This window comes from Cannabis sativa, chromosome 5 (assembly GCF_029168945.1).
Source record: "Cannabis sativa cultivar Pink pepper isolate KNU-18-1 chromosome 5, ASM2916894v1, whole genome shotgun sequence".
In the NCBI taxonomy this organism is placed as follows: Eukaryota; Viridiplantae; Streptophyta; class Magnoliopsida; order Rosales; family Cannabaceae; genus Cannabis; species Cannabis sativa.
The window spans coordinates 73,584,460-73,598,999 of record NC_083605.1 but is presented as its reverse complement, the minus strand read 5'-3'; the positions used below and the strand labels follow the sequence as shown (position 1 = coordinate 73,598,999).

Here is a 14,540-nt window from a genome sequence, read left to right as displayed (position 1 = left end):
GAAGCAAACCAATGAGGACTTTTGAGAGCAAATTTAATTGACTTGGGCTCAATAGGCAAGAGAGACTCAAGAAAAGGATGCTTTGTAGCATTATAAGCTTTGAGTTTCAGAATTCCATTCTGAGATCTAGTCCTCATTAGGAGGCATATGATAATATACGAATGAGAATGAGAATGAGAATGGGAATAGGAATGGAATGGAATAAAATTTAAAATGCATAAAAAAATTGATAAAAAAATCATTAATTTTTTTTTCTTGTTATATTGGAATAGTCATTCCTTTCTTTTTAAAATGGAATAGCCATTCCACCAAAATGGTGGAAAGAGCATTCTATTGGAATGTCATTCCAATACTTTAAAATGCAACCAAACAAAGGAATGGAATGAAAATTGTTTCCTTTCCATTCCATTCTATTTCATTACCTCCAACCAAACGCCACGTGTAATCTTAGTGGAGGGGCAGTAATGGAGCCACCTATGGAGGTATTTGGCTAATGCGGAGAGACAGATACTGATATAAGTGGTGTTGATGTTGTATTGGCTATTATAGATTGAGGTAACACTGATCCAAGGTGTAATTGTGGTTCACTAGATGTAGCAGGCAATGGGACAGGGTGAATTTGTGGTTCAAATGGAGTTGCAGAGTGAATTTGTGGTTTAGATGATGTTGCAAGGTGAATTTGTGGTTCAAGTGGAGTTCCAGAGTGTGTATTTTTGGTTCATTAGCGGTTGTAGGCAATGGGGCAATGTGTATTTGTAGTTCAGGTGGAGGTAGAGGGCGTATTTGTGATTCATTTGATGATGCAGGGTGGGGTACTAAATCAATGTGTATATTTGTCAGTGTATTAAGAAGGGTGTTTGATTGTGTAATAACAAATTTAAGGACATGAATAACCATAACAAATTCATGAGTAGCACATTAACAACACCAATAGAAAATCTAGAAAAAGATCTTATATTAGTATTATGTAAAAAGTTATAATTTGAAAGATTTACAAACTTAGACTCAACTCAAACATGCACAAAATAAGCAAGTAATCGTTAAAAATAAATCTGAGAAGGCTTAAAATTTGTAAAACAGATGTAAGCAAAAATAAATTAAATATTTTGTTTAGCTTATTTACACTAAACAATATGGAAGTAACGGACATGGGACATATATTCATTAATATTCCCTTATCATTCTATTATTTGTACGGATTTTATGAACTATTTAGCCTTCATTTAAACAAATGTTTAATTATAAAGTCAACTAATGAAGAAACTCTCATTATTAAAGGGAAATGAGAATTATCCTACCGTGAATACTTTAATAAATGGTGATGAACATTAGACCATCCATTAAATATTTCATGTGGGATTCTCTCCATATCACGTATTAGGACACTTTTTTATTTTGTCAAAAATTCACATACTTTGTAAGAAATTTCAACAATCTCTCACTTCAACTTTTTATATAATTATAGCATGATCTCACTCTTATCACTTTATAACTTGTTATTACCTATTGAACCTATTTCTTAGGATTTCCAGTCTATAGGTCGGGTTACCATTATAAATGATTTATCAATCCAAAGGCAATAGTCTCATTTCTTTTTTCTCTCTAGCTAAACCTTTCGTCAAATGATCGACTGAGTTATCATCAGTGTGTACATCATCCACTCTAACAACTTCTGTTGAGAGAGACTCTTAAGCAGTGTTGTGCTTACAATATATTTGTCGTCTCTTACCATTGTAATAACGATTTTGAACTTTTGAAATAGTCGCAATACTATCACAATGGATCAACACAACCGGTATAGGTCTTTCCCATAAAAGAATCTTAGCTAGCTAGCTTCTCAACCAACATGCTTCTTTACTGGCAGTAGCTAGTGAAATCATTTCAAACTTCATTGTAGATTAAGCCACCGTAGTTTGTTTCTTAGACTTTAATAAAATAGTCACACCAGCTATGGTAAAAATATAGCCACCAGTTGCCTTGGAGTCATTTGATAAAGTTTCTAGTTAGCATCATTGTACCCTTCAAGAATAGTTGGAACTTTTGATAATGTAATTCAAGGTTCATGGTTCTTTTAAGGTATCTCACCAATTTTTCAATAGCATGCCAATGCTTTAAACTAGGTATACTAGTAAACATGCATAATAATACCATGACATAGGCAATGTCAAGTCTCGATTCAATGTCATATTGAAGACTGTCAATGATGCTCGCATATTCGGATTATCTTACACCATCACTAGTGTTCTTCAATAATTTTACACTGGGATCATATGGTGTTCATGAAAGTTTACAATTAAATTATTTATATTTCCTTAAGATCTTCTCATTGTAATGAGATTGATCCAAAGAAATTCCCTTTTCAGACCTAGGGATTTGTATACCAAGGATCACATTCACTTCACCTAGATCTTTCATGTCAAATTTTCACATTGTTCACGAAATGAATATTTGATCCAAAAATCAGCAAGTCATCCACATAAAAACATATAATAGTGCAAACACTATTTTTAGATTTATAATAAATATACATTTGTCACTTTTATTTACTTTAAAACCATGTGAGATGATAAGATTATAAAATTTATCTGGTCATTGCTTTGGTGCCTATTTTAAACCATACAAAAATTTATCTACTTTACATACTTTATGTTCTTAACCAGAAACAACAAAACTTTCAAGTTGATTCATGTAAATTTTCTTCTTTTAATTCACCATTCAAAAAATTAATTTTAACATCCATTTGGTGTACAATACGATTATTAATAACATCAAGAGCAATAAGCATACAAATAGATGTAATTCTAGTAACAAGTGAATATGTATTAAAGAATTTTACATTTTCTCTTTGTCTAAACCCTTTGGTAACAAGACGTGTGTTGCACTTTTCAACATTACCATCATGTCTCAATTTCATTTCAAGAATCCACTTACAACCTGATGTTAAAACAATTAAATGTCAAGTTCTGTTTGACTCAAGAGAGTTCATTTCATCCTTAATAGTTTCATTCCACAAACCTGCAACTAATGAAGTCAAAGCTTCTTGAAAGTTGGAAGGATCCTCTTCTAGACTATATTCACAAAAATTAGATTTAAAATCTTTAGATATTCTAGCTCTTTTACTTCTTCTAGGTTCAGTTTCCATACTCTCTTTATGCTCATTATTCCTAATTACAGGTATGTTATTAGATGATGCACCTCCATTATTTCTCAATTTAAATAGATATTTATGTTTATAGAAATCAACATCATTAGATTCTAAAATAACATGTGCATTTAAATTATAAAATCTATATGCTTTACTATTATCATCCATCCAATAAACACACATTCATATGCTCTATTAGCCAATTTAATTCTTTTAGGATGAAGAATTTTAACATATGCCAAACAACCCTAAATTTTGAAATATGAGATGTTGGGTTGTTTATTTCTTAAACTTTCATATGAATAAATTTTGCTTTAGATTTAAGAACTCTATTTCATATGAGTCTATCTATTTCTTTACTATAGTGGCAAAATAAGTTAAAGTAGGTGAACACAGATATGATACACTTTTTTACAGGTCGAGTTAAAGTTTAGAAAATTAAACGTAAATTGAAAGTGAATCAACATGCCCCCAGCGAAATATAAAAACAAGTCAAACAAAATATGACATAAACACTATACAATGACATGTTTTGTTAATCCTATATTAGAAGGGAAACTTACAAAAATACTGCCACACGGCAAAAATAACTTTTATACTGCCTTGAGACTTTTTTTTTTCTTTTATACTGTAAACATCAAAAATAAAAAATGAGGTCTTCTTTTTCCACACCCGCAGACAAAACTACTACAACAACACCAGAACAGGCAGAAAACAACCATTAAATTCGTTTAGATGAAGCAAAAACATTAAAACTATTAATATTGGGGTTGTCATGGTTTTTTAATGTTGTTTTTGGGTTGTTCCACTATTGTTTTGTATGTTTAACAAATATTGGTTTTAAATTACACAAGTTAAACTAATTACTGAATATTTATTTGAGGTAACTAGAATGAAATAATCATGGACAGTAATAGTCTTACCTTCTATTAAAGTTGTGAAATCTAGAAGACCAAAAAAAAGGATTGAAGCTGGATGGGAAAAGAAACAACATAATAAATGCAGCAAATGTGGGGAGTTTGAGTACAACAAAAGAACATACAAGAGAAGACAACAAAAATGAAAAGAAACGGAACAACTAAAAAACAACAGTAGAACAACAGAGGAAAACTGAACATATATTAGAGCATATGAGAACTGAAGAAAATAACTTACATACAAATTTCATTATTCTCTATTACTATTAAAAATAGAGCAGTACAATAATATTTAGAAAAATGTGATAAAAATTGAAAGAAAACAACAGTAAAACAACATTAAAACAATAATAAATCAATAACAAAATAAGTCATAAGAGTTATCAAACGATACAACAACACCACTCACGAAACCAGAGCTAAACTACAACCCCAAAAAAGAAAAAATAAATAAAGAAAAAAAGAGAATTTTTTTACTTAGAAAGTTTGAGTTGTCTGTTCTTCTTCTTCTTCTTCTTCTTCTTCTTCTTCTTCTTCTTCTTCTTCTTCTTCTTCTTCTTCTTCTGTATTGTTCTTCTTGAAGATATTCTCACGAGATGGACTCTCTTCACCAAGAGAGCCTCCACACTCCTTCATCAGCCTACTCTCGTTTCAAGTTTTTTCTATCTCTCTCTCTGAAACACACCCACAAAAACTTTCTCTATATATATATATCTTGATTTTCTCTCTCAAAACCCAAGTAAAAAAAATAAATGAAAAGAGTGAGTTTTGTAAATTTTTGAAATAGTGAAGAGTGGGAAAAAGGATTTTATCTAAAGTCCTTAGTTGATGGTCTTCATTTTAGACACTAATCTCAATAAATTTTCTTTATGCAAGACACCAATCTCAAGAAATTTTTAATAGATACCAACCCACAAAAAGAGATAGAGAGAGAAATAGAAAACATATGTAAAGTCTTGGAATTAATGGAGATCAGGTGGGTGGGTGGGTGGGTATTTCACTTTTTCAAATTTAATTAAAAAAAAATAGTCAAAAAAGTGATGTAAGCCATCAATCACCAAAACACATATATAAATTTTAAAAAATGGGACCACATGTTGGACTTAAAATTTAAATTTTAAAAAAATAAAATAAAAAACAATCAGTATATTAAATAAAAAACCTGACATGAAAGTGACATAAAAATCATCAATCAGTAAATTAAATAGGTTTGAACAAAATTAAAAAAAAAAAAACAGTATACACAGTAAAAATATAATAATTGCCGTGTAACAGTAAAAAAGAAATAAAATGGGAAATATCAGTACAGGGTGTAAATTTCCCTATTAGAAATCTTAAAATGTTCAACACTATACAAAAAATTTAGTACACATTTTCAATATTCTTATTTATCTCTAATAAAAGATATGTGCATCTTTTTCCTTTCTCAAATTTTAGGTTCAATTCTGTTCGATTTAGTTTTTATAAACTTTTTTTTTAGTTTTTAAAATTAAAAAAAATCTTCTAGGAGTGTTTGGATAAAAATAATTTTTTTTTTAATTTAAATTTTTTTTTGGAAGAAGTTACTTTTAAAATTAAAATAATTTACATAATTTTTAATTTACTCACGAAATACTTTTTTAATAATTACTAAACACTTTGAAAATTATTTTTTATTAAAAAAGATTTTTATATAATAGTTATCTAAACAGTAAAAATAAATAGGGTAAATACTATTTTAGATCTAGTGTTTTACAAAAGTTACCAATTGGACTCCTTATTTTGTTAAATGACAAAATAGACCTTGTATTTTTCAAAATTGTCAAAATAGGACCTTGAGCTTAATTTTTGACAATTTTCTTTTTAATATAACCAACTTGAAAATAATTCTTAATACGAACATATATAAAAAATGTAAACAGTTTTATCATAACACCTTTAGATCAGATTATTATTAAATTTTATTTTGATAAAAAATCTATTTATATTATTTTGGAAATTAGATAGTCTATTTTATTATTTAACACAAAAACATATAATGCAATTGATAACTTTTACAAAATAGTGAGTACAAAATAGTATTTATTCAAATAAATAAAATAAAAAAGGATGTCTAATATTCTAAAAAAAAAAATGGTGGTTTTATAGAAAAGGGGTTTTGGTTTTTTGAAAGTTTGGACTACAAACAACACAGTGGTCGTTGAACCTCTGAACTTGGGCATCCATGGATTCCATTAATCCCACGAAGCTCCTTAAGGAAGAGTAAGCACCTCTCTTCTCCTCTTTCTCTTTCTTAGATTGCTTTCCTTATGGATTCTCATTCTCTTTTACTCTCTTTTCATAAGATTTGTGAGCAATTTGACCGGATCCTCCATTCTTGAAATCACTGCGCTCTCCACCATAGTCCCTGTACGTTACTTCTTATTCTTCTTTTTTCCTTTTTAATTTACTTCTTCAATTCAGATTTGTGATTCCATTTTCATTTCAGGTTCTATTTCTTCTCCGCCACGCAATAGCTTCTCCTTGCTTAATCGGTAATTGGCATTTTGAAATGGTTCTGTAATTCGTGAATTTGATTATTGATTATATGATTGATTTAAGGTGTGTGTATTTTGTTTTCTCAGATACTGATACCGATTTGAAGAAGAAAAATGATGTTGCAACAGTTCATTCTAAGATTTTGTGGAATTACATGGCTACATTAGTTCTGGATCTTCTTTTCATTGTTCTTCCTATCATCTTGTTCTTAACTGTAAGTGTTCGAAAGCAACTATACATTTCTGTTTAGGCCTTAACAATCTTGTTCTTAACTGTAAGTGTTCGAAAGCAACTATACATTCATAATTATTGATAGTGAAAATTTCTATGTCCAGACTTGAAGTATGTCAACCCCATGTAATGGCTAAAATATTTGTGCTCATAATATCTGTTCTGTGTTTTGTCTTCTAATCATTCTCAGTAACAGGTTTTAGCAGAATGGATGTACCAATGTGTGATTTTGACGACGCTGTTACTGCTTTTTGTTGTTGTGTCAAAAAGGTGAAACTTAAATTAGAAATGCTGATACCATTTGTTTACTTCTTATTATTTTACATGTTGATCACATTACTAAGTTGGAATGCTGTAGATACTAGATGATTGCATGTTGTAGCTTATTTATAACCGTTGTGAATTCAGTAGTTGATACAAGTTGAATTCGCATCGTTGCAGGCTGACTTCTTCTCCTCATGTGAATGATGGACCCCTTTCTCTTAGGAGAAATATCTCCTCCTACAGGGTTTCTATGGTATGTAGTCTTGCATTTGCATAGTTTTGATCTTTTGTTTGGTTCAGTTATATTTAATTTTTCATTTATCTTGACCTTAAATGATTGATGCAGATGATTGTAACCTGCTTAACTATTTTGGCTGTCGACTTCAGAATATTTCCTAGAAGATATGCCAAGACAGAGACTTATGGTACTGGCCTGGTGAGCTTCTTTAATCAGTACTTCAGAATATTTTACCTGAGTATCCTTGTGAGGTTGTCATGTATTTTGATTTGTCAGATGGATGTTGGAGTTGGCTCATTTGTACTAGCAAATTCACTAGTTTCACGGCAAGCACGTAATATTTCATCTATGTGAGTCACTTTGAGCTTTTTTATATTGGAACTGTTGGTTTTGAGTTGTGACTTTTGTGTGTGTGTGTGTCTCCGTGATTTCATGATGAAGTGATATGGAGCTGGATATTAAATTTCAATCTATATGTTGTCTTTTTGTGCATAGATAAGCAAGCTCGTATGTAGAGAAATTATGCATGAGGAGGGAAAATGAACATTTGTGATAACCTATAGACATGTAGCATATTAGTGCAAAGAAACTTCCAAACAAAACTCGATGTGAGGCTCCAAGTTAAGCACAAACTGAATACAAATCAGTTCTTTATCTTAGTTTTACAACCTTTACCTATAATCATCAGAGGGAGCTAAATGAAGTTAGTTAATTTTTTTTTCTTGTGGTTGTGAATAAATGTGGATTGATATGATTATGTGATCTCTCAGGAAATTGAAATCTGCTGTTCTATCCACCAGTCCACTTCTCATCCTAGGATTTGTTCGTCTTCTATCTACTGCAGGTGTTAATTATCAGGTTAGATTTTCTTTTCTTTGTAATTAATCATTGCTGTCATATGTCACACAGTTCTCCTCACGTTTTATTTTATATTAGTTATTCACCTCTGTTTCCAACATTGCATGTGACTGAGATTGAAGCTCACACTATTACCTCCATTTCTCTTTTCATTTCATTTTTGTTGCATTTTCTTTTCTAGAAGAGAAATTTTAGTGAATGCATATTGCTAATCTAAAATCAATGAAATGCATATATATTTAATGTAATGTTAATCTGAAATCACTTGGCTGATCTCAATATTATCATTTCCGAACTGTTTCATTAATGTTGAAGTATATGTAGTTTGTTGAAATTATGTTCACACAACTGCTGAGATATAAAATGAGAAACTAATTACTTCAAATTGTTGAAGATGTTACTTGTAATTTATACTCAAGGACAACATAATAACTGTATTCATCTTGGAAACTGGAGGAAAGGTTTCCACTTTATAAGTTTGATTGTAAATGTTAGCCACCGACTTCGTGATGAAAGCTGTTTGTTTAAATTTTAAAATATATTACTGTTACACTATTTTGCAATTAAATATAAGATGCTCGTATAGGTTTGAGTGAATGTTGTAAACTATGTTTAATAATACATAGACTGACACGGTGTTGATAAATTTAGCATCTAAGCTCTTCAAACACAGAGTATGGCATAGAAATACACACACTATGATAGACCTTAAACTTTAATTGATTTTTGTAAGTGTTTGTGCTTCTAAACAATGATATGATGGAAAACCTGAAGCTACAAAAAAGAGAATCGAGCAATCATTTCAGTTGATGAGTGAATTCTTTCACGCTTCTGAAAAGTTTTAGGTATGGAAGACAAGAGCGTGGCACCCTTTGCCTCTGACATATATTTTCATTAGAAGTGTTTTTTAGAGTAGCACGTGTTCCATGCCATCTCTATGTATTCCTCATTGTTAGATGGTGTATATCTCTCACCTTATGAAGAATACATGAGACCAGCAACTCTATGTCATTGTAGGTTCATGTGGGTGAATATGGCGTGCACTGGAATTTCTTTTTCACACTCGCTGCCATATCAATTCTTACATCAATAATTAATGTCCCTCCACGATATTGTGGAATTCTTGGTTCACTAATTCTAGTAGGTATAATTTCAGAACCACCTTTGTTTGTATTTCATATGTTTGAAAAAGTAACTTTTCATTTTTATATTAATTTGTAGGATACCAAAGTTGCTTGATGAAAGGGTTAAATTTGTACCTCCTATCTAATGAAAGGGGAACTGATCTAATCAGCCAAAATAAGGAAGGACTTTTCAGTATATTTGGTATGTTTTGTCGATCTTCTTCAAACTAAGTTGTGGATTCTGAACTTTCATCTGTCTGAACTCCTGTCAAGAATATATAATTGTGGTACCAGATTTCACATTAAATTGATTTGTCATTTCTAGAATTGAGATTTCATATAATTACATGGTACATTTAAAATAGCAGTATTATACAATTTATTAAAGAAAGATCTTAGAAATGACTTCAGATTTGGTAAGATATTGAGCGCCATTCTATTGGCAGTTTTTATATAGCTAAATGACTGGAGTTCGGTTGCCACTATACATAGTTTGTTTTGCTATATCTTTCAAATGGATATTATAATTAATGTAAAATTCCAGCTAAATTAGTAACTTTGCCAAATACACAAGCTAAGGAGGCGAAGATGCCATGAAGATTAGATCGGTAAACAAATATTGTGAAATTTCCAATAACTGTGCTTGAAATCCTTCAGAACTAGAAGTAGGAGAAAATAATTTTAACATTCTCTTACCACCAAATATTCTTAATAGCAGTGTAACATGTTGGGGGTGTCGTTTTTCACACACATTTAACACCATTTACTTAATTGCTTTTTATACACATATAATTGAGTTTTTTACAAGTAAAATTTTGCCATTTATTCTCAGGTTATTGGAGTATTTACCTTATTGGTGTTCAGTTGGGAAACTTTCTTTTCTTTCAGAACCAGGCATCTGGAATGAGAAGCAATAAACGGGCAAGAATTGGAGTCTGGATACTTTCTCTTCTTTTCTGGTACTGAATCACAACAAAATGATCACTTTTGTGTTCTATTATTTGAACATGGGACTCCTCTTTGTGATCACTAGGCTATGCATATATGATCACCTTCTTCTGTACTAGTATTGCTGAAGACTTTTCTAATTCCCGTGATTGATGCATGTGTAGGTTATTGACACTGCTTATAGACAAGCATGTTGAGAGAGTTTCCCGAAGAATGGTAGGCTGTTTTTTTTATTTATTTAATTTTTAAAATTTGGAGGTGTTACTAGCAGATGGAAACTGATCGAAAACTCTTTCTGCAGTGCAATCTGGCCTATGTCACCATGGTTTTTGCTGTAAATCTGCAGGTTCTTTTCTCCTCTCCCAGATTTTAATATCTAAACATACTATTGCTATAACATATTATCCACTTTCCATGTATTGTGTCTTAAACAGTTAGTTTTTTGTGTGTGATTCTGCCAATATCTTCAATTTATTTACTATCCACAACTTGCTACTTTTATTATACACACACACACACATATATATTCCCTATCATTTCTTGTTTATTTTGGTTACTGATAAATGAACTGAGCTTGGAGCAATTGTATATATTGTACTTTACTTCAAATTATCAGTGGATTTAGAAGTATTCAGAAAAAATCCACGGTGTCTTAAAATTTGGCCAGACTTGTGATAAGATCAGAGACAGAAATAGAAGAAAAATTATATTCAAGTACCAGGAATTCCAGATCCTGGTTCTACCCAGAAAAGAGCGAGCCAATACAAATTAGTCATAATCCACTCTACTCCCTCACATATCATTTATTTGTGACCCCGAAAACAGAAAACACAGTTCCCGATGAGACTAACGACTAGAAACATTCCACTTGTATGCCAGTACTATCTAGTTATCACTCATACAACCATTGGTACATTTAGAACCAAGGTCAGTCCTGAACTTTGAGGGCTAAACGCAAAATGTGATATTTTTAAAAAAATTGAGGGCTTTTTTAATATAGAAAAAATGGGGTGACATTTTTAAAGAATTTGGATCCTTTTAATTGGGGGCCCTAGGCCGCCCTATTGCCTAATGTTGAGCCTTATTAGAGCTAAGGTATGCGACAGCTTCTTCAAGAACTAAAATGTTTCGTTTTAGTTTGTTCAATACTGAGGTGTAAGCAACTTTAACAACAAAAAATTGCTAAAAATTCTTAAAAAATAATGAAGAAAGAGGAAGTAATAAGAATAAGCTAGACATAGATTAGTACTACTACACCTTTCCCCACAAAGAGGTCTAAGTTTGGATATCTTCTCCCCAATAGTAAAAAACATGACAATGTGATAATAAATTTTGTAACTCCTGAATGAGTCACTATAACTCATAAAATTACTAGCAGAAAAAATCATTATTCCACCACACCATTTTATAGATTATTATGTAAAGCACCCAAAGTCTTATTTTTCCAACACAAGCTATTTGTTTCTTATTTGTCCTACCATTCAAGCCTTAAACACTCCATCAAGCCACTGAGGCTAGCTCAGTGGGGTGGGAGGGGATGGGCAAGGTGGAGTTCTCAGATTTGAACACAGTACTCCTTGGTCATTTAGTTGCAGCATTTGTGTTAAGTAATTCAAAAAAAACCTTGAGGCTTCATGTAAGTCGAAGTAAAAAAAAAGTGGATATTCCAAGGTAGCAAGGGAGTGTGAAATTGTCTTCGAAATAAGAAGTGGACTAGCCTGATTTTTTAGTTTTTTAATCTAGTGTTGTAAATGGAGAAACTCCAGTGTTAAGAAGCCAGATTCTCAATAGTTGTCTTGCCTAGGATTAGGGATTGTGTCCTCGCTGTTTATTTGAAATTATGTCAATCGGGATCAGCCTGGTTTTCTTATGTAGGCTAAAGAAAATTTTCTGTATTCTGAATCATCTCTCTTGATGTTATGTAATGACTCAACTTACTTATAGTGATTTGGTTGTTAATTACAAAAAGAAATGTTTTAAACAGATTCTCATTCAACTAATTTTAATTCTGAAGGGATATGAATCTATTAATGGAAGATAATAACATAGTTTGACCAATAGAAGTCTTTTGTTGGAGTTGGAGACTCGTACATTTTTATTTATATTAATTACCTATTGTCATTGTATACTTTTATAAACTTGTTAATTTATGTTTATGTTTTACACAAAATGAGTAATTGTCGTTTTCATCCTTTGAGTTCATCTGAATGTATCTTTATGAACACACTTTGAATCTTTGACCAATCATTCTATAAAAAGTGATCCCCACTCAACAGATTCTCTACTGATAGTTATCTTAAAAATCTTATTACATTACAAACCTCACCATATTTGACAATGGTATGCACAATGGACCAGGTATTGTCCAGAGTTTCAATTGCTTCTTTTTTGTTTTGTGCTCTGTAATTCAGACTCATGCCAGAATGTCTAGTGGTCAATGGCTCAACTAACTGTTATACTGTTACTCATCATATTCTCGATTATTCATATTATTTTGTCTTATCTTTCTGTAAAAACATTTGTATTATTTCACTCATTAACTTGAATTATCTTGTGTTTTTCAGGTGTTAGGAATACTAATGCTCTCTGATTTTATCCCTGGAAGGAAAACTTCTGTGCTCGAATTAGCTTATAATCAAAACTTACTGGCTACCTTTCTTTTGGTAAACCTCAAATCCTCCTATATCACTATTTCACTTAAGTTTTTTTCCCCTCTTATTCAAAATGATGTATGTTTTTTCCCTCTTCTTCAGGCGAACGTGCTCACAGGTCTGGTAAATTTGTCTGTGAATACCCTTTTTGCATCATCGTTAACAGCTCTAACTATCTTGGTCGCCTATGCATTTATTTTGTCTATTATTATTGGATTATTAGATTTTTATGGTGTTCGTTTAAAGTTTTGGTAGGACTACCGTTTATAATTATATGAACACCGTCAGTTCGGGACATAAACAGGGCCAAAATGAGCCAAAGTTCACTTATCTCATGACAGCATTTTTCTTGACCTTCAGTGCAGGATTTGGCATCTTAAAATTATTTGTTTTTTTGTTACTTTGGTGACCTGATTCCTCAAAATGTTAAATTCTGATAGATTAGAGGGGCAATCAATCATCATTAAATTTGTTACTTTCTTTTATTTTAGATATATATAATGCAGTTACACACATAAAGTTGCTTTAGATTCGCCTATAGTGTCATCTCGTTATTTGGAATTATTTTAGACATAAATAAACCATATTGGAAAAGCCAGGTATTTTGGTATATAGATGTTGCGTTAGAATAAAGATAAATGATATGATTCGCATTAGAATTTTGGAATAAAGATACAGTTTGATGATGATTCATGCTCTATGAAAATGGTCCCAATAGAATTGTGCATACATGTTATGTGTACGATTAATTTCATCTCACGGCCATACCCACAGCCACATGCTTGATTGGATCTAAAATAAAGGAAAATAAGGCGAAAGAAAGAAAACGTTCCTGTACACAAATGGTACGGTGAAGTAGAAAAAAAAAGTATATTTAATTATATAGATACGATTAATCAAAATGAAATGATTAAGTTTTTTAAGTTTGAGAAAAAGTAGGGTTGAAATTAGGTTGAGAATTAGAACGATGGTTGAGGTTTTCTTTGTTATAATTAAAAGATTGTTTTCTCTCGAGATGAGTTGAAGCTGACCGTCACATGGATTTCCCTGCAGATTGTCTGACAGCTTGGACCATGGTCCAAGCTCGACAATCTTCCTCTTCATATGTCCCCATTCTTTCAGATAAGAAACCTCTCTCTCTCTCTATCTCTCTTTTTAGTTTTTTATTTTGTAAATAATTATCATGATTTGTACTTAACATGATTTAACTTTTCTATCAATTTAAAAAAGATAATTAGGATTTTTACCTCTAAATTTTGATATATACTAAATCATGGTCTCTGAACTTTTAAGGTGTTAAAAATATTTCATAAACTATTGAGATTGTTGGATTTAAGGATTTTTGTCTATTTTTAATAAAAAAAGTCTAACATGGATGAAAGTTTAGAGGGCATGATTTAGTACATGTCAAAGTTTGAAGGACATGATTTGGTAGTTATCAAAGTTTGGGGAGTATGATTTAGTACATAAACAATCACTGAAATAGTAAAATTGAATAAAATTAGACAAAAGTCCTTAAATCCAACAATCTCAATAGTTTAGAGAGCATTTTTAACGACCTTAAAAGTTTAAGAGACATGATTTAGTACATGTTAAAGTTCGGAAACAAAAATCTTAATTAGCCATCTAAAATTGCATTCATTTATT

At 31.1% G+C, this 14,540-nt stretch overlaps 1 protein-coding gene across 1 annotated transcript; it reads left to right on the top strand.

Annotated features, from left to right (window-relative positions):
- Nucleotides 1-6,165: 6,165 nt before the first annotated feature.
- On the top strand, nt 6,166-13,412 carry LOC115717365 (uncharacterized protein At4g17910). The gene is made up of 16 exons (XM_030646333.2): nt 6,166-6,303; nt 6,387-6,450; nt 6,530-6,575; nt 6,666-6,793; nt 7,007-7,080; nt 7,252-7,327; nt 7,421-7,510; nt 7,589-7,662; nt 8,083-8,170; nt 9,188-9,314; nt 9,392-9,496; nt 10,127-10,253; nt 10,407-10,458; nt 10,544-10,588; nt 12,807-12,905; nt 12,996-13,412. Exons 1-16 carry the CDS (start codon nt 6,266-6,268, stop codon nt 13,146-13,148), a joined length of 1,386 nt encoding a protein of 461 aa, XP_030502193.2. The 5' UTR covers nt 6,166-6,265; the 3' UTR covers nt 13,149-13,412.
- Nucleotides 13,413-14,540: the final 1,128 nt, after the last annotated feature.